At 46.3% G+C, this 20140-nt stretch overlaps 1 protein-coding gene across 2 annotated transcripts; it reads right to left on the bottom strand.

Moving 5' to 3' along the window:
• Nucleotides 1-400: 400 nt before the first annotated feature.
• Nucleotides 401-13857, bottom strand: LOC100093378 (carnitine O-palmitoyltransferase 2, mitochondrial-like). 2 transcript variants are annotated; one of them, XM_029081720.2, is made up of 5 exons: nucleotides 13223-13857; nucleotides 10028-10108; nucleotides 9376-9482; nucleotides 4328-5638; nucleotides 401-1985 (listed from the first exon to the last, which is right to left on the bottom strand). In XM_029081720.2, exons 1-5 carry the CDS (start codon nucleotides 13417-13419, stop codon nucleotides 1654-1656), a joined length of 2028 nt encoding a protein of 675 aa, XP_028937553.1. In that variant the 5' UTR covers nucleotides 13420-13857; the 3' UTR covers nucleotides 401-1653. The 2 variants fall into 2 exon arrangements, with proteins under 2 accessions (XP_028937553.1, XP_039770513.1); XM_039914579.1 differs by lacking the exon at nucleotides 10028-10108.
• Between the last annotated feature and the right edge of the window lie 6283 nt (nucleotides 13858-20140).

Here is a 20140-nt window from a genome sequence, read left to right as displayed (position 1 = left end):
ATTACCTGGCAGGATTCCTGTATAAAGTGAGGTTAATGTCCCTTAGAATCCAAAAGAAAATCCATTAAAGCCAAAAGATTTCAAAGTTTTGGCAATTTGATTGTATATCACCAAACTGTACACTACTTGAGGGCAGGGATGCCTACTAATGTTATGCTACTCTTAGCTCCTATTCAGTGTTCTGCACACGGTGAGTACTCAGTAAATACAATTGAGTGACTGTAAGCTCCTTGAGGACAGGAATCATTACTACTTATTCTATTATACTCTCTAAATCATGTAGTAAAATACTCTGTACACAGTAAGTGCTCAATAAATAAAATTGCTTGCTTGAGTGATTGATTTGATTGAGATTTCAGCTTCATTTTAGATTAAATAAGAAAAGACAAGGGATTCCAAGTTTGGTTCAAGCAAAATTCTTATTCATAGTGTAAGATCTTTTTCAAACACAGAACTCTCAAGCTTCAACCAAAACTTTTCCACTGCAAATACTCTGAGTCAAATATACCCAATAACCTTAATAACAATAATGATAATTTTGGCAGCTGCAACTTAATAAAGGCCATAAAAGGAAATGTTGGCTGGCCATGTTTAAAATGCCGAGAGGCAAACCAGATGTTCACCAGCTGGAAAAGAATATTTGATTGTTGCCTTGCCCTAGGACTGGGCACTGGCCTGAGAGGGCCAAATTTGGGTCTTGGACGAATGTAGAGCTGAGGCCCCCTCCACCCTTCCCAGCCCCCATTATGACAGCTCTTGGGTTTCTGGGAAACCACCCTGGGCTGTAAAAACTGTTTTAAAAGGGTGTTCAACTCTCTGACACCTTCCCAACTTTGTCCAAAATTCTCTGCTTTCTACAGAAATCTAGCACCAGGCTGCCTAAACAACTCTCTCTGCTGCAGAGTCAAAGAGTCATTCAATCTTACTCAAATAGGCCACTGTCGCAAGCCCTGTGGGCCCCACTGGGGGTCCAAGTGATGAACAGATGGAAGGTACAAGGGATTCCCCAGCTTTGGGGAGGGGAACTGTGGGAAGATTTCATTCCCCATTACTTCATTCCAGACTTGGCAGACATGCTGCCAGACATCTTTAGTCACCATGAGACTTCCCCAGCCCAGCCCAGTCCACCTGTGAGGCCTGCCCAGAGACAACATCTGTGGCTCTTCCTCTGTAGAGGAGGAGATCCTCTGTAGAAGCCCCCATGACTCAGCTGCTCAAGATTCAAAGGGAGGACCTCCACTCCACTGCTTGAATATGGCTTCAGAGACCCAAGAGCCCATTGGACAAGAGATGTTGGGGATCCCCTGATCTGATCCCAGATCCCATCCATGGTGAATCTTCAAGTCATTCATTCTTGGAACTGGCCAAGTGAAAGGCCTGACTCACTTGAGGTTTCCCTCAGAGAAGGCCCTGAGAGTCTCCACCCAATCTCACCTGGCCCCACCTCTGGGGAGAGAGAGGTCTGGAGGGTGGGTGGGGGAACTAGCCTCTTACAGCAATTACAAACGGGAGAATGAAATGAAACGCGAAAAAGCGGGCTGCAAGAACTGCTTGGGAAGGGCACAAGAAGCTGAGAATGAGGAATGGAGGCCAGAGGCCTAGGACGTGGCGCCTCTCCCCCTGCTCCCCCAGCAACAAAGTAGTTGAGCCGCTCTAACTGATAATGGGTTTGCCTTCTAAAATGAGCCAGATTTTCTCCAGGCATCTCTTCACATTCTGCTGGAATTCATTAAGGTTCTGGCCAGAGGAGCAGGAAATGTTGAACTGGAGAGCCTCCTGTTCCACTGAATATGCAATCCCAAAGCCACTGGGCACTGCTGGTGGAAACACTCCTGCATTTAAGGAGGGGCTGGCCAGCAGGCTGGTGGCCAGGATGTTGTGATTCAGGTGACTGTAGGATGAGTCAAAGAAGAAGTCTGGTAACCAATCCCCTTTGGTCGTTGCCAAGCGATGTAGAGCCCGTAGGTGTCCGTCAAAGCCATGGCCTGTGGAGAAGACACTCTGTCATGGACACGGGAAGATTTATCTAAATCCCAAATCCCCAGCATGTAGAAGGAGAGAAAATAATGAAAATCAATCCAGGATTCTGGAAAGCAGAGGCACTGGCCAATGATCAGTGTCAATTCTGAGCTCATTAAAGATCAGAATATCCTAAGTTCCCAGAAGCTCCAAAGTTCTCAGCAGCTCTCAACAACCTTATCTATCTCCAGGTGAGAGCCAACCTTCCCTAGGTCAAGGCAAGGGGCACAAGGAAGGCATCTGTCCTGGTTTCTGGGCTGGATGCCTGAGGGGGCTGAGGAAGCTGAGGTAGGTCTGCTGCTTATGTACAGCCACAAATTAGGAGGAATCCATCCATCAAGAATATTTACTTAGTGCTTACTCTGTGCCAAGCACTGAACTAAGCACTGGGGAGAGTTCAATAGAGTTAGTAGACACTATTCTTGCACTCAAGGAATTAAACATCAAAAGGGGAAGACAGACATTAAAATAAATTACAGGCAGAAGACAGGATCATGACCTAGTGAGAAACAGCATGGTCTAAATGAAAGAGCACAGGCCTGGGAGTCAGAAGACCTGGCTTCTAATCCTGGCTCTTCCACTAGTCTGCTGTGTGACCTTAGCCAGGTCACTTTTCTGTGCCTCAGTTTCTTCATCTGTAAAATAGAGATTAAGACTGTGAGGCCCACATGGGACACTGCCTGTGTCCAACTTGATTTGCTTGTATCTACACTAGTGCATATTACAGTGCCTAGAACATAGTAAGTGCTGAACAAATACCATTTTAAAAAAACAACTGTCCAACCTGATTAGCTTATATCTGCCTCTTCCTCAGACTGTGAGCCTGGTGTGGGACAGAAGCAGTGTCTGACCTGATTATTCTGCCTCTACCATAGTGCCTGACACATAGTAAGTGCTTGACTGTGAGCTCACTTTGGTCAGGTTTGTCTACTAACTCTGTTATATTGTACTTTCCCATGTGCTCAGCTCAGTACTCTGCACACAGTAGGGGCTCAGTAAACACTACTGATTGATGGATTAATAAATTCCATGATTATTATTGCTCCACAAGAGCCAGTTTGCTTTCTGAGTAACCTGCAGGAGCTGCCAGAAAGGACCTCCTTATCTTTCCTCCCAAACCTTATCTTCACCTGAACTTTCCCATCACTGTAGACGGCACAACCATCCTTCCCGTCTCACAAGCCCATAACCTTGGTGTTATTCTTGACTCAGCTCTCTCATTCAACCCACATATTCATTCCGTCACCAAATCCTGTTGGTCTCACCTTAACAACACCGCTAAGATCCACCCTTTCCTCTCCATCCAAACTGCTACCATGTTAGTACAATCATTCATCCTATCCTGCCTAGATTACTGCGTCAGCCTCCTTTCTGACCTCTTAAAACCTCCTGCCTCCACTTCACTCCACAGCCCAGATTATCTTTCTACAGAATCGTTCAGGGCATGCCACCCCTCTCCTCAAAAATCCCCAGTGGTTGCCTATCCACCTCTGAATCAAACAAAAACTCCTCACTATTGGCTTTAAAGTCCTCCATCACCTTGCCCCCTCCTATCTCACCTCCCTTCTCTCCTTCTATAACGTGGTCTGCACACTTTGCTCCTTTGGTGCTAATCTTCTCACTGTACCTCCATCTCATCTGTCTAGCTGCCGACCACTGGCCTATGTCCTACCGCTGGCCTGGAATGCCCTCCCTCCTCAAATCTGCCAGACAATTACTCTCCCACTTTCCCTCATCTCCTGCTCCCTTTGCTCTTTCCCCCTCTCCCTGCCCCACAGCAGTTATGCATATATCTGTAATTTTATTGATTTATATCGATGCCTGTTTACTTGTATTGATGTTTGTCTTCCCCCCTCTAAACTGTGAGTTCGTTCTGGGCAGGGGTTGTCTCTCTTTATTGCAATATAGAACTTTCCCAAATGCTTCATACAGTGGTCTGCACACAGTAAGTGCTCAATAAATACGATTGAATTGAAATGAATTGAATAATAATGTTAATAATGTTGGTATTTGTTAAGCGCTTACTATGTGCCGAGCACTGTTCTAAGCGCTGGGGTAGACACAGGGGAATCAGGATGTCCCACGTGGGGCTCACAGTCTTAATCCCCATTTTACAGATGAGGTAACTGAGGCACAGAGAAGTTAAGTGACTTGCCCACAGTCACACAGCTGACAAGTGACAGAGCCGCGATTCGAACTCATGACCTCTGACTCCAAAGCCCGTGCTCTTTCCACTGAGCCACGCTGCTTCTCTAACCCTCAACTAATAGAAGGCCCCTCCTCCCCCAAGCCCCAACAGCCAACTCACCAGCTGTGGCTTCCCTGATCAATTTCACATGGTGACGGGAGCAGTCAGCAATCATGCTCTGGAATTCGCCTACACTGTGTTCAAAAGGTTTTCGGATGAAGGCCTCCGCACACCTCTTGGTGTGGATGGAAGCCACGTGGAGGGTCTCTGTGCGGCCATGTTTGAAAGCTGCCGTGCTGCAGGACTCTGTGGTTGGAACCGTGGCATTATATTGCCCCAGGAAAGCCATCTGCAGGGAGAGCTGCATCACAGCATCGGGACTCACCCTCTGATTCTTCAGAAACTTTTTGCCTCCCTGCTGAAACTGACAAAGCCGGACAGCCAGATTCTGTGTCAAGGAATTGAACCGCGCTCTGGCCTGAAGTATTCCTGCTTTCAGGGAGTCGTCTAGTATAAAATCGAGCTTCTTCACAGGGGCCAGGAAGTAGTCTGCTTCTGTTTTCCGCTGGCCCCAGGGAATGACAGCCGGGGAGTTACTGCTGTCTTTGAAGATGTATTCCAAGAACCGAAGATGGGTTGTGGCATCACCCCAGGAGCGCTCAAAGTGAACGGCTGCCTGTCCATCCTGGGTCAGGATGAGGTTGAAAGACTTGTCAAACCAGCGGTTCATGCCATCACCATGCAGCATGTTGTGAGACAGGTGGTCAGGGTTCTGGATGGGGAAGTCATCCAGACACAGGCAAAACAAGGCCGTCTCCACTTTCTTTAGTGTGCTTCTATTGCCACTGGCCTGGAGGTTTTGCCTCAACTGGGCCCAGGTGTCTCGGTTTTCGCTGGTCAGGTAGGCCAGAGGGAACTCAGGAATGGGGCAGTCGTCTGCCAGAATGTACCCCAGGCGAGACTGGATCTCAGCTGCCTTCACTATGTTACCATCACGGTCCAGGACATCAAAGACATAGAAATTCCCTCTCCTTAGGACCAGCAGGTGCCGTGCCTTCTCGTCGGTGTGAAGTTTGTCTTTATAGAACTTAGGCAGGCGTGTTGTGCTGAAAAGCCTGAAATTCTGGGACATGTCCATGGGGTAAACATTGACAATGGAGGCAGCAGTGCACACCAGAGCTTGAGGGACCCATCGGATGAGCTTCTTAAACCGCTCAGTGTCCGTCTTCTCTGGGTAGAGGTGCAGGACCTCGGGCTCAAGGTAGCCGTCCCTGAAAGTCTTGAGGAACCGGAGGGCTGAAACGGTCAGGTTCGTTGCTCGGATGAGTTGGTTGTTGTGGCTGGGGTTTGGGTCTTGATGGAAAGCTAACCCTACATTAGTGCTGAAGGCAAGGGGGCTGCGGAGAGTTAGGTATGTATCCATCCACACACCTGGGAAGAAAGGATTGAAAAGTGATGAGAGGACAACCCTGGGACTCAAACCACCCATGTTTGTCCTCAACTTGGAGTTACCCTACCTCAACCTCTTTCAGCCCATGGACTCCTTGTCTCCACTGGTCCCTTTCCCGCTGAACCCCCCAAACCTCTAGGAGCCCCTCTTCCATCAGCCTTAGATGAAAGCCTCATTCAGGATGGGAAATGTGTTCAATCCGATTATTGATATCTTCCAGAGCTCAGTACAGGGCTTTTGCACATAGGTAGTATTGATTAAAAATCTTAATTAGCGGTACAAGAGAAGCGGTGTGGACTACTGGAAAGAGCCCAGAGGAAGTGGGCTCAAATTCCAGCTCCACCATTTGTCTTCTGTGTGACCTAAACTTATTTGTGCTTCAGTTTCCACATCTGAAAAACAAGGGTCCAATACGTGTTCTTCCTCCTGCATGAACTGTGAGTCCTTTGTGGAACAGAGACTGTGTCTAATCCAATTTGACTGTATCTACACCAGCACTTAGAACATGCTTGACTCATAGTAAACACTTAACAAAGCCATAATAATTATTACTAATTACAGTGTGCATGGTAGGCTCTCAGAATGGCACTCTGTCTCAGATAGGTATCAATGCCAAGCCACGAACTCAGCTGATGCCTAGAACAGTGTTTTGGACATAGGAGAGGTTAGTGCCCCATACATTGCTTCTCAGTCAAAAGACATTCAATATAGTATTCTGCATCTAGTAGACATGTAGTCTGCTCAGATAATAGTATTTTTTAAGTACTTACAATGTGCCAAGCACTGAGTTAGACATATGATAATCATATCAGACTCAGTCCCTGCCCCAAGGGTCTCACAGTCTAAGAGGGAGGGAGAACTGGTATTTTATCCCCATTTTAAAGATGAGGAACCTGAGGCACAGGTTAAGCAATTTACCCAATTTGTCACAGCAGAAAAGCAGAAGTGCAGGGACTATAATAATAATAATAATAATTATGGCAATATGGCATTATGTGCCAAACTGTGTTCTAAGCATTGGGGTAGATTCAAGTTAATCAGGTTGGATACAGTCCCTGTCCCACACTGGGCTCACTCTCTTAATCCCCATTTTTTACAGATGAGGTAACTGAGGTACAGAGAAGTTAAATGATTTTCCCGTCACAGAGCAGACAAGTGGAGTACTCAGGATTAAAACCCATGAGCTTCTGACTCCCATGCCCCTGCTCTATTCACTAACTACAGTATGCTGCTTCAGGTCCAGCTTCTAGAACCATGCTCTTTCCATAATGCCACTTGGCTTCCTGAAGCCTGTGTGATTTGCACAGAGAACACTAATACTGTTTTCAGGGCACTGTATTAGGCATCTCTGCAAACAGTAGGTAGCCTAGTTAAAGGTCTGCAACCAGGTGGTTCAGAAGACAGTTTCTGCCCTTGGTAGAATCCCAGCCTGACTCTCACCCTCCAACTGTGGGGGTCCTTCAAGGCTTAGTCCTGGTTCACTTCCCCTCAGAACAAATTCTGGTGTAGACTCTGTAACTACACCAACTTCCTGGGAGAACTCAGTCACTCCCGTGGCTTCTTGTCAATCTCACATTTCCTTCTGCCTTCAAGATACGTCTGCTTGGATGGCCCACTGACAACTCAAAACGTAAAATATCCGAAACAGAACTACTCATCTTCCCACCCAAAACCTGTCCTTCTCCTGACTTTCTCATAGTTGTAGACAGCACCACCATCATCCCTGTTGCACAAGCTCATAATCTCACTTTACATATTAAATCTGTCACCAGATTCTGTCGACTCAACCTTAACGACATTGCTAAAATCTGCTCTTTCCTCTCCAAACTGCTATCACATTGATCCAAACACTTAACCTATCCTGCCTTGATAATTTCATCAACTTCTTGCTGACTTCTCTACCACCTATCTATAATCCCCACTTCAGTCCATTCTTCATTCCGCTGCCTGGATCATTTTTCTAAAAAAAATGTTTAGCCATGTTTCACCATGCCTCAAGACTCTCCAGTGGTTCTCCATCTCCCTCTTCATCAAACAGAAACTTCTTACCATTGGCTTTAAGGCACTCAATCTCCTTGCACCATTCTACTGATTATGTACTAAATCCCAGCATGTTCATTTCACTCCTCTAACACTGACCTGTACCTCAATCTCACTATCGCACCACTGACTTGTTGCCCATGTCCTGCATCTGCCCTGGAACTCCCTTCTCCTTCACATCCAGTAGATGATCACTCTCCCAATCATCAAAGCCATATTAAAATCACATCTTCTCCATGAGGCCTTCCCTGATGAAATCTTTATTTTCCCTACTCCCTCTCCCTCTGTATCACCCTTGCACTTAGATTTGTACCCTTTATTCACCCCACCCTCAGCCCCACAGCATTTATGTACATATCCATAATTTATTTTAATGTCTGTCTCCTTCCATAGACTGTAAAGTCTTTATGAGTAGGGAGCTTACAATATAACTCATATTGTACTCTCCCAAGTGCTTAGTACAATGCTCTGCACACAGTAAATGCTCAATACTGTTGATTTATTGAACCCCATACAGTGATCTGACAACAGGAGACAATCAGAACAGTTTTCGGCAAACGGTAGGCATTCAGTAAATGCCATTGCTTGATTTATTGTCAGACAAAAGTGCCATCACAGTGGCTTCACAACCACACTGTTGTAGAAACCCAGCTGTGAGCTCCATGTGGGACAGGGACTGGGTCCAATCTGATTGTAAGATACCTTCCATAGTGCTTGGCACAGATGAAATGCATAATAAATATTATCAATGACTGGCCCAGAAGCTGAACAGATAGACGAAACTAAGCACATTGTGATTGATTTTCACATTGTGAATCTCAATCAATGATGTTCACTGAGTGCTTACTGTATACCAAGCACTGTACGAAGGGCTTGAAAAAGAACAACACAGAGTAGGTAGACAAGTCTCTGACAAAACACAGTTTTTATTTACTTTACTCTAGGTACTGCCTAAGGAGATTATATCTACTTCACATTCTTTTCAGGGCATTAATAATAATAATTGTTGCACTTCTTAAGCGCTTACTATGTGCCAGGCACTGTACTAAGCACTAGGATAGATACAAGATAATCAGATTGGACTCAGTCCCTGTCCCACAGCAAGCTCATAGTCTAAGGGGAGGGAGAAGAGGTATCTCATCCCTCTTTTCCAAATGTGGAAACTGAGGTTCAGAGAAGTGAAGTGACTTGCCCCAGGTTCCACAGGAAGCTAGTGGCAGAGCTGGGACTAGAACTCAAGTTCTCTGACTTCCAGGCCTGTGCTCTTTTCACTAAGCCACACTGCTTATTACTCCCATCAGAGCTTTCTATAGTTCAGAAACGTGTCCTTGCTTCATAGAGCCCACCACTTGCCAGAGCAGGACTAGAATGTTTCCTTCCCTCCTCCTTTTTTCAGTGGAATTTGTTAAGTGTTGATTATGTGTCAAACTGTTGTAAGCACTGGGTAGATTCAAGTAAATTAGATTGGGCACAGTCCCTGTCCCTTAGGGCTCAAAATTTAAATAGGAGGGAGAACAGGAGAAATGAGGCACAAAGAAGTTATGTGACTTGCCCAAGGTTGCTCAGAAACCAATTGGCAGAACCAAAATTAGAACCCAAGTCCTCTGACTCCCAAGCCTCTGCTCTTTCCACTAGACCATACTGCTTCTCAAGCATTCTCCTACTTAGCCCATCCTACCTGAAATATAGCTTGTATGTTTATTCTTTTTATCCTGAGAAACCAGCATCTTTTGCAGTTCTTTCCCAATTCCAGTCTTAAAACTCCGTGAAAATCCTTCCGTTTGCCTACAATAATAAGAAAGGAAATCATGATATTGGTATATTACTGTCAGGTAATTGTTACAGTTAACAACTTAAGTGAAAACGACCAGACAAAATCTATGGAATAAAGCTCTGATTTTGTGTTGCTCTAATTGGGATGCCTGGACTCCCTGATAGCCAGTCTTTTGGAACACCAAAAACCAGAGGGATGGAGGAAACATATTCTGGACCCAGAAAAACAAAGCCTCAGTAAGTGCTGCATCTCAGCTACAAACTGGAAGACAACTGTAGCAGACAGACAAGAAAACAGGGCCTTTTTTTGAGCTTAAGCTCCAAGAGGACTGGGAGGCAGAGAGTAAAAGAAAAGCATTGTGAGGTGCTGCGTTAAGCACACATGGCAGCCCAACAGTGGTTTATACTGGATGACTGTTGGCTGTTTACAACTAAGACACTGCCATAGACAAACTTCACATTTAGTATCAATTTCAAATGTGTGAGTGCGCTTGTGAGTGTGAGAGTGTTTGTGTGTGTGAGCATCTTGTATGCATGTGTGTGTGTGTGTTTTGTACCTGAATTGTTCCTCACTTAAAAGAGGCTTCTGGGCTTGCAGGTATCTCTTAACTGAATCTTCTAGTTTGGGAATAGGAAGTCTGACAAAAAAAAAGATATCGTTATTAGAATTGGCGCATGAATAATGGGCATTTCTAGCAGTCTCTTGACCATTCTAAAATAAGTAGAAGGGTTCAGATAACATTGCTGTTAGCTGTAGTAGATTGCAAACCCCTTGAGGGAAGGGATTGGATCTACTTATTCTACTGTACTTTCCCAAGAGCCTGGTACTTTGCTCTGAACAAGTAAGCACTCAATGAATTTCATGGACAGATTGAAAAAACAGTGCTCCAATTGCTTCAACCTGCAAATAGGCCAATGGAATTTGTCCCCTAACAAGAGATGTGGAGGGTACATCTGGGGAAAATCCCTGGAGACCTTCAGGGAGGGGTGGAGAATGAGTGTTTGGGGTGAGAAGGAAAGTAAAAATATTAATGAAAACATTAATTGTGGCTTTTGTTAAATGCTTACTCTGTGTCAAGTCCTGGTCTAAGCACTGCAGAATGAGAGGGCTATATGGTAAATTTAATTAATATCCGGTGTCCTGCCTGGAGAATGAGACATTTTTGCCAGCTATGTCAGGCTACATGCCCCACTGGCAAGATTGTCCTGGCCCCAGTCTTGTTGGCTTTTGCTTGCCACTTCCCCTGGTGCCTGCCTTCCCACTGTTTTGTTTTCGTTTTTTTAAAAAATGTATTTCATTCATTCATTCATTCATTCATTCATTCATTCAATCAAATATATTGAGTGCCTACTGTGCATAGCACTGTGCTAAGCACTTGGGAGAGAACAATATAACAATAAACAGACACATTTCCTGCCCACAGGGAGCTTACAGTATAGAAAAGGGGGGAGACAGACATTAATATAACTAAATAACTTGCAGAAATGTACTTCAGTACTGTGGGGCTGGGAGAGGGGAAGAACAAAGAAAGCAAGTCAGGGCAACACATCAGCATTTTTTCTGACCTCCCAATCTCTTGTTTCTCCCTACTTCAGGCTTTACTTCACTCTGCTGCCCGGATTATCTTTCTACAGAAACATTCTGGGCATGTCACTCCCCTCCTCAAAAATCTCCAGTGGTTGCCTATCAACTTCCATATCAAACAAAACTCCTCACTCTAGGCTTCAAGGCTCTACATCACCTTGCCCCTTCCTACCTCTCCTCCCTTATCTCTTTCTACTGCCCATCCCGCACGCTCCGCTCCTCTGCCGCCCACCTCCTCACCGTCCCTCGGTCTCGCCTCTCCCGCCGTCGACCCCTGGGCCACGTCCTCCCGCGGTCCTGGAACGCCCTCCCTCCTCACCTCCACCAAACTAATTTCTCTTCCCCTCTTCGAATCCTTACTTAAAACTCACCTCCTCTAAGAGGCCTTCCCAGACTGAGCTTCCCTTCTCCCTCTACTCCCTCTACCAACCCTCCTTCACCTCTCTGCAGCTTAACCCTCTTTTCCCCCCATTTCCCTCTGCTCCTCCCCCTCTCCCTTCCCATCCCCTCAGCACTGTACTCGTCTGCTCAACTGTATATATCTTCATTACCCTATTTATTTTGTTAATGAAATGTACATCGCCTTGATTCTATTTAGTTGCCATTGTTTTTACGAGATGTTCTTCCCTTTGACTCTATTTATTGCCATTGTTCTTGTCTGTCTGTCTCCCCTGATTAGACTGTAAGCCTGTCAAACAGCAGGGACTGTCTCTATCTGTTGCCGACTTGTTCATTCCAAGCGCTTAGTACAGTGCTCTGCACATAGTAAGCGCTCAATAAATACTATTGAATGAATGAACAAAAACTCCTCATTATTGGCTTCAAAGCTCTCCATCAATCTTGCCCTTCTCTTTCTACATCCCAGACTGTGCACTCCACTCCTCTCATGCTAACCTTCTCAATGTGCCTCGTTTTTGTCTGTCCCACCATCAATCTCTGGCCCACATCTTACTTCTGGCCTGTAATGCCCTCCCTCCTCAAATCTGCCAATCACACTCCCCCATTCAAAGCCCTACTGAAGGCTCATATCCTCCAGAAGCTCTTCCCAATCTAAGACCCCCTTTTTCCTCAGCTCACCCTTCCCATCCCACAGCACTTGTGTATATGTATATATCTCTAATTCTATTTATTTATATTAATGCCTGTTTACTTATTTTGATGCCTTTCTCTCCCCTTCTAGACTGTGACCCTTTTGTGGGCAGGTATTTTCTCTCTTTTTTGCTGAATTGTACTTTCCAAGGGCTTAGTACAGTGCTCTGCACACAGTAAGTGCTCAATAAATACGATTGAATGAATGCAGGAGAACATGGGAGTAGAGGAGGGGGGGCTTAATGAGGGAAGGCCTCTTGGAGAAGATATGCCTTAAATAAGGCTTTGAAGGTGGGGAGAGTCATTGTCTGGTCCAAGCGTTTAGCTAATCCTGCCTCGTCGACTGCTTGAGCAAGGAAGCTAGTGCAGAGCCTTCTTGCTGACCTGTCTCCAGCTTCCCAGGTCTCCAGTCCATGTTTCGCTCTGATGCCCAAATAATTTTTCTAAAAAAACTTTCAGTCCATATCTCCCCATGCCTCTAAATCCTCCAAAGGTTGCCCATCCTTCTCTACATCAAACCAAACCTCTTCTCCATTGGCTTAAAGTGACTCAATCAGCTCCTAACTATTCTTGCTTCCCAACTACTACAACGCAGCTCTTCTCCAATCAATCTACTCACTGGACCTGGATCTTGTCTCTCTTTTGCAGCTGACTTTTTGGTTCCACCTTCCCTTCTGCCTGGAACTCCTTTTTCTTTCACATCTGACAGACAACTGTACTCCCCATCTTCAAGACCCTTCTTAAATCACATCTCCAGGAGGCTTTCCCTGATTAATCTCTCATCTCAGCTCAACATCTTAACCTACATCACTCCCAACTGCCACTTCAGAATTTCCATGTCACCTTAAGTACTTAAGGTACTCACACTCCTAGAAGCACTTAACTACATGCCTTTACTATCTTCTGATTCCCCCATCTATAATTAATTTTTAGTAGCTTAAAAACTCCTTGGGGGTAGGAATCCTCTCTACTAACTTCAGTGTAACCCCCCAAATATTCAATAAATAAGATTGATTGATTGATTGATTGAAATTGAGAGTTGGGAGGAGTGACCTGGGCTCAAGGAGACCATCCTTACCGGGGCAGGCTCTTCTGGTAGTGCAGAGTGTTTACGATGCTCTTGTGCAGGTAATTTCTCGGTCTGCAGGTAGAGGACGCAAAGCCTCTGAGAGAATCCAGGCTACCTGGAGGCTCTTGGAGGCGAGTTGTGCTCACCGCCACTCTGGCCACCCTAATCTCTCTCTGTGCCAGGGAAAAAAGCAGGTACCTGGCCATGGATGCTGGCAAGTGGGCTGCTCTGGGCAGCCTCAGAGCCTCTAGAACTTGGGGACTCCCAGCCCAACAGGAAGTGAACAGCTCTGCCTTCCACAGAAATAACTGCCAGAAAATATGTGGTGAGGCTGACCATGAGGTCCTCCAGATGTTTCCCCAGCACAGTTCAGCCTAGGCTCAACTGTAGCTTAGTCTCCACTCCTAGTCTCAACTTCTTGCCCCAGGCTTCAGTCCCAGGACCCAGTTCAGTCCCAGACACCAGGCCCAACACTAGGCCTGAGGCCTAGGCCCTAGGGATCCTAAGCAAGGCTCACCTGTTTGATGTGGGGGGTCAACTTGGGGATGGAGCTTTTGAGGGGGTGGGGTTTGGGGCAAAACCTTGAGGGTGCTAGGTACAAAGAACACAAAGGAAAGGAGAAAAGGGGAAAGGAAGGAGCAAGGAACACAAAGGAAAGGGGAAAAGTGGAAAGAAAGAAGAAATACAAAGCACAGGAGGAACACTTCCTCCTTCTCTACCACCTCCCCTTTGATCTTCCCAGTGTCCCAGGCCCAGGTGACAGGTGCTTCCTTTGCCACCCCTAAGAGCTACCCGACTTCTGCCTCACCCCCTTCTGATTGCCCACCCCAGAATCCCACAAGTCCTGTTGCCATGGCAACCTCAGTGGCGCTATGGCTCTGGAATTTTCACCCCAGATATCACCCAACTGCTGCTGGTTTTGCTGAGGAAAGTTTGTGCCCACCTCCCACTTGAGCTGTTTTTTCTCCAGCTCCTGCTTGGTCCTGAGGAACATTTGAGATATGGGAACTACAACTCCCATTCAAGCTGTGGAAACCCCAGCCCATGTCCAGTCCCTGGGCCACCTGCCAGGACCTCAGCCCCTGAAAATATGGGTAGATCAAGCTATTTAAGCTTCCCTTCTTGCCCTCCAAAATATGGGGGCAAGGTTAATGGAGTCACACTCCTCAGCATCTAAAAAAATTGATACCTAAGGTCCCAAGTCTAAGTTTGCAGCCTTCTCTGCTACTGTGTGTGGTGGCGGGGGGGGGGGGGGGGATTGCCTCAATTCTAGGTGCCTGGAGAATGGGTTCCTCCCACAACTTCAATATAAACCCTTTTGCTCACCACTACTAGTGAGGCTACCCATGACTGACTGATCCCATATGCTCTTGCAGGGTTTGTCTGAGCCTTGTTCAAACCCGCTCTACTGGGAAGCAAAGGATCTATGTGATGGAGTCACATGGTGGAGTTCAAAGAGCCTGAACCCAGCTGAACCTGAGCCTTTACCTCCCAGTTCTGACACTTGCCTACTGGGCAATCTTGAGCAAGTCACTTAAGTTCTCCTTGCCTCAGTTTCCTCATCTGTAAAATGTATATTAATAAACTTTCCCTCCCCTAAAGACCATGAGGTGGGACAGGGGTGGAGTCTGAGCTGCTTAACACAGTGCTTGTCACATAGTAAGTACCGAATAATATTATGGAGGACAGCAGGGGCATATGACTGTCTTCCAGACTGCCCACTACCAGGCTGCTATTGGTGCTTCTCTCTGGAAAATTATTCTGTGGAAACAAATCTTTGAAGGTACCCCCCACACCTTGATTGGGGTGCAAGGGTGCTGAGAGCAGAAAGCATCCTTCTGGGACAGCTACTCAAGCAGGAGCAGGTTGGAGGAGGCAAGAAAGATGAGGGCTTTGAAATGTAGAACCTGCCACATTGTCTCCATCTCTGCTAGGGTGGTTCTATTCCATTACAAAGCTGTGGCTTGGCCAGGGCCCTCACATCCTCACTACAGGCCACAAGCCTTGCATCTCTTCAAGAAGAAGCACTCAGGTTCTTTCCAGAGCCTTTGAGCCTTTGAGTCAATGCCAGAAAAGACACGAAAGTTCTGCCCCGTGAATGCCAGAAGAAGCATCCAGGCACTGCCCAAAGTTCGTAAGACTCTGGCGGAAGAGATGATTGGACTCTGTCCACAATCCATATGTCAATGTCAGAAGAGACACCCAGGCATAGCCCACTGGCTCTGCATCAATTCCAGAAGAAGCACCCAGTCTCTGCCCCCATCCCTAGGTCAATGCCAGAAGTGGCCTATAGACTTAGCTCACAATTCCTGTGTCAGTGCCAGAAGAGTCACTTAAGTTCTTGGCCACAAACCCTGAGTCTCTGCCAGAAGTGCCTGGGGCTATCCACAGCTCTCGTGTCATGACAGAAGAGGCATCCAGGCTCTGCCCACAGGCCATATATCAATGCCAAAAGAAAGGTCCAGGCACTGCCAAAAGTCCCCAAGACTTTGTCAGAAGAGGTGTCCGGGTGCCTCTTTCTCTTGAACTCCACACCAATAACAGAGGAAACAGCCAGTCACTTCCTATAGTCCCTGAGTCACAGCCAGAAGAGGCACCCAGGTTCTGTTCATAATCCCTGTGTCAATGCCATAAGAGGCACCCAGTCTCATCCCACACCTCCCCGTGTCAATACCAGAAGAAGCACCCAGGTACTAACCACAGCCCCTGAGACTCTGACAGGAGAGGTGCCATGGCTCTGTCCACAGCCCATGTGTCAACGCCAGAAGAGGCACCTAGGCTCTGCCCACAATCTCTGCATTAATGCCAGAAGAGGCTCTTATGTTCTGCCCATAGCCCCATTTCAATGTCAGGAGAAGCACCCAGGCCTCCTGAGATTTTCCCAAAAGAGTTGCCCAGGTTCTGTCCGAAGCCCTTGTCTATATGCCAGAAGCAGAACCCAAGCTCTGCCCACAGCCAGCTTATCAACACCAGAAGAGGTACTCAGGGTCTTTCCACAGTCCTTGTGCCAATGCCCGTTTTCTGCAAATCACACTGATCAAATCTCACCTCTTGGTTCAAGCATGAGATCGCAAATGTACTCTGGTAGAAGGTTCAAAGTTTAAGCATTTAATTTAGCATTTAATCTAACCCTAACCCTAGCCCTAGCACTAACCCTAGCCCTAACCCTAACACTAGGCCTAGCCCTAACTTGAAGTCTAATCTTAACTCTAGCCTTAACCCAAATTCTAAAGCTAGCACCAATCCTATCACTAACCTTATCCCTAGGGCTATCCCTAACCTTTATGCTAACACTAACCCTATTCCTAACTCCCCTGGGTTGTGGAGGCACTTTTGGTTGTCTGTGTGGGTAGGTTCTTCTATCCCTGAGTACTTCATTCATCATGCAACTCTCCCAAACCAAAGAGTAGCCCTAACACTATCCCTAGCCCTCATTCTTACCCAAAGCATAGCCCTAACCTTAATTCTACCACTAACTGTAACTTTAACACAAACTCTAATCCTAGCCTTAGGCCTAGCCTTAGCCCTAGCTGTAGCCATAACCTTAACCATAACATTAACACTAACCCTAACAGTAATTCAAGTACTAGCCCTAACACTTATCACATCTCTAACACTAACCCTAACTGAACACCTACCACTAACCCTAAGTCTAACCATAGCCTAGGTCTAACCTAAAACCTAATACTAACTCTAACCCTAAATGTAACCCTAACTCCTAACCCTAGGGACAAACATAGGCCTAAAATAACCCTATGGACTGGAATGGGGAGACATAGGAGGCTGGGAGATCAACGAGGAGGCTGATGCAGTTATCCAGAAGAGATAGGATGAGTGATTACATTAACATGCTATTAGTTTGGATGGAAAGGACAGATTTTATTCATTCATTCAATAGTATTTATTAAGCACTAACTGTGTGCAGAGCACTGTACTAAGCACTTGGAATGTACAATTCGGCAACAGATAGAGACAATCCCTGCCCAATGATGGGCTTATAGTCTAATCGGGGGAGACAGATGGACAAAAACAAGACAAAATAATCACGATATAGAATCAAGGGGATGTACACCTCATTAACAAAATGAATAGGGTAATAAAAATATATACAAATAAACACAGTGCTGAGGGGAGAGGGAAGGAGCAGAGGGAAAGGGGGCTTAGCTGAGGGGAGGTGAAGTGGGGAAGGGGGAAGGAGCAGAGGACGGAGGGGGAGCAGAGAGGGAGCAGAGGGAAAAGGGGAAGCTCAGTCTGGGAGGGCCTCTTGGAGGAGATGAGCTCTCAGTAGGGCTTTGAAGAGGGGAAGAGAGTTAGTTTGGCAGAGGTGAGGAGGGAGGGCATTCCAGGGTAGAGGTAGGATGTAGGCCAGAGGTCAACGGCGGGATAGGTGTGAACGGGGGATGGAGAGAAGGTGAGCAGAAGAGGAGCGGAGCATGCGGGGTGGGCAGTAGAAAGAAAGAAGGGAGGGAGGTAGGAGGGGGCAAGGTGATGGAGAGCCTTGAAGCCCAGAATCAGGAGTTTTTGTTTCGTGCTTATGTTGATAGGCAACCACTGGAGGGTTTTAAGGAGGGGAGTGACATACCCAGAACATTTCTGCAGGAAGATGATCGGGCAGTGAAATGAAGGATAGACTGGAGTGGGGAGAGACAGGAGGAAGGAAGATCAGAGAGAAGGCTGACACAATAATCCAGCCGGGATATTATAAGAGCTTGTACCAGCACAATAGCCATTTGGATGGAGAGGAAAGGTGATCTTTACAATATCTTGGTGATATTGTAAAGGTGAGACCAACAGGCGTTGGTGATGGATTGGATGTGTGGGGTGAATGAGAGAGATGAGTCAAAGATGACACCAAGGTTGTAGGCTTGAGAGATGGGAAGGATGGCCGTACCATCCACAGTGACAGGGAAGTCAGGAAGAGCAATGTTGTGAAGGTGAGACTGACAGGATTTAGTAATGGATTGAGTATATGGGTTGAATGAGAGAGAGGAGTCAAGGATAACACCAAGGTTATGGGTTTGTGAGACAGGAGGGTAAGTGCTGCCATCTACAATGATGAGAATGTCAAGGGGAGGATAGGATTTGGGTGGGAAGATAAGGAGTTTTGTTTTGGACAAGTTAAGCTTCAGGTGTTGGAAGACAGCCAAATATAGAAGTCTTGAAGGTGGGAGTAAATGCAAGACTGCAGAGAGGGAGTGAGATCAGGGCTGGAAATGTAGTTTTGGGTATCATCTGCATAGTGGTGGAAGTTGAAGCCATGGGAGCAAATTATTTCTCCAAAGGAGTGGGTGTAGATGAGAATAGAAGGGGACTCAGAACTGACCCTGAGGGACTCACACAGCTATGTGGTGGAAGGCAAAGGAGGAGCCCACGAAAGAGACTGATATTGAATGGCCAGAGAGCAAAAAGGAGAACCAGGAGAGGGCAGTGTTAGTAAAGCCAAGGTTGGATAATGTTTCCAGGAGAAGGGAGTGCTTGACAGCATCAAAGGCAGCTGAGAGGTCAAGGAGGTTTAGGATGGAATGGAGGCCACCGAATTTGGCAAGAAGGAGATCATTGGTGACCTTTGAGAGGGCAGTTTCTGTGGAGTGAAGTGGATGGAATCCAGATTGGAGAGGATCAAGGAGAGAATTGGCAGAGATGAATTTGAAACAGCAGGTGGCGACAACTCACTCAAGGAGTTTGGAGAGGAATTATAGGAGAGAGATGGGGCCATAGCTAGTAGGGATTTTTAGGATAGGGGAGACATGAGAATGTTTGAAAGCCATGGGGAAGAAGCCATTGGAGAGTGAACAGTTGTAGATGGCTGTTAGGGAAGGGACAAGTATTTTGATAAGGTGTGAGGGAATGGGGTCAAATGCACAAGTGGAGGGGGTGGATTTTGAGAGAAGAGAGAAGATATGGTTATATGTAGGTGTAGAGCTAGGTTTAAGGCTAGGTTTAGGGTTAATATTAGAGTTAGGGTTAGGGGTGTGGCTAAGTTTGGGATTAAGGTTAGGGTTAGAATTAGGTTTAGTGTTAGGTCTAGGACTAGCTCTAGGGCTAGGGTTGGGTTTGGATTTAGAGTTAGATTTAGAGTTAGGTTTGGGTTTAAGGATATACTTAGATTAGGATTAGAGTTTAAGTTAGGTCTAGGTCTCCTGTAAGGGTGAAAAATAAGGCTAGGGTTTGGGATGATGTTAAGGCAAGGGCTAGGGCTAGACATAGTGCTAAGGTTAGGGTTAAGGTTATAGTTAGTTTTAAGGTTAAGGTCAGGGATACAGCTAGGGGTAGGGGTAGGTTTAGGGTTAGTGTTAAGGTTAGGGTTAGGGCTTGCATGAGGGTTGAGGTTAGGAGTAGGGCTAGTCAGTGCTAGGATTAATGTTAGTGTTAGCATTAGCATTGCGGTTAAGGTAATGCCTAGATTTAGGGTAAGAACTCGTCCTAGGGTTAGAGTTACAGTTAGGGATAGGGATAGGGATAGTTAGGATTAGGGACAAGTCTAGTCCTTGGGCTAGGGTTAGGGTTAGGGTTATGGCTATGGTTGTGCCTAGGTTTAAGGTTAGGACTCATCCAAGGGTTGAAGTTTCAGTTGGGATTAGGGCTAGGCCCAGGGCTATGGTTAGGGTTAGGTTTTGGGGCAGTGGTATGGTTAGGGCTAAATTTAGGGTAGGGTTAGTTTTATCATTAGTGCTAGGGCTAAGGTTAGGGTTAAGGTTAGGATTAGGACTAGTAATAGCACTAGGGCTAGGGTTAGGGGTAGGGTAGGCATAAATTAGGGTTTGGTTTTGGGATAGGGTGAGATTTGGATTAGGGTTAAGGTTAAATTTACGTTTTGGATTATGGTAAAGGTTAGAGTGAGGGTTAGAGTTAATGTTAGGCTTAGAGCTAAGGTTAGGGTTAGTGTTAGGGTTTGCCCTAGGGTTAGTGTTAAGGTTTTGGTTAGAG

The sequence above is a fragment of the Ornithorhynchus anatinus genome, chromosome 17 (genome assembly GCF_004115215.2).
Source record: "Ornithorhynchus anatinus isolate Pmale09 chromosome 17, mOrnAna1.pri.v4, whole genome shotgun sequence".
In the NCBI taxonomy this organism is placed as follows: domain Eukaryota; kingdom Metazoa; phylum Chordata; class Mammalia; order Monotremata; family Ornithorhynchidae; genus Ornithorhynchus; species Ornithorhynchus anatinus.
Note: the sequence above shows the minus strand (reverse complement) of the source record. Positions and strands in the feature narration are given on the sequence as shown.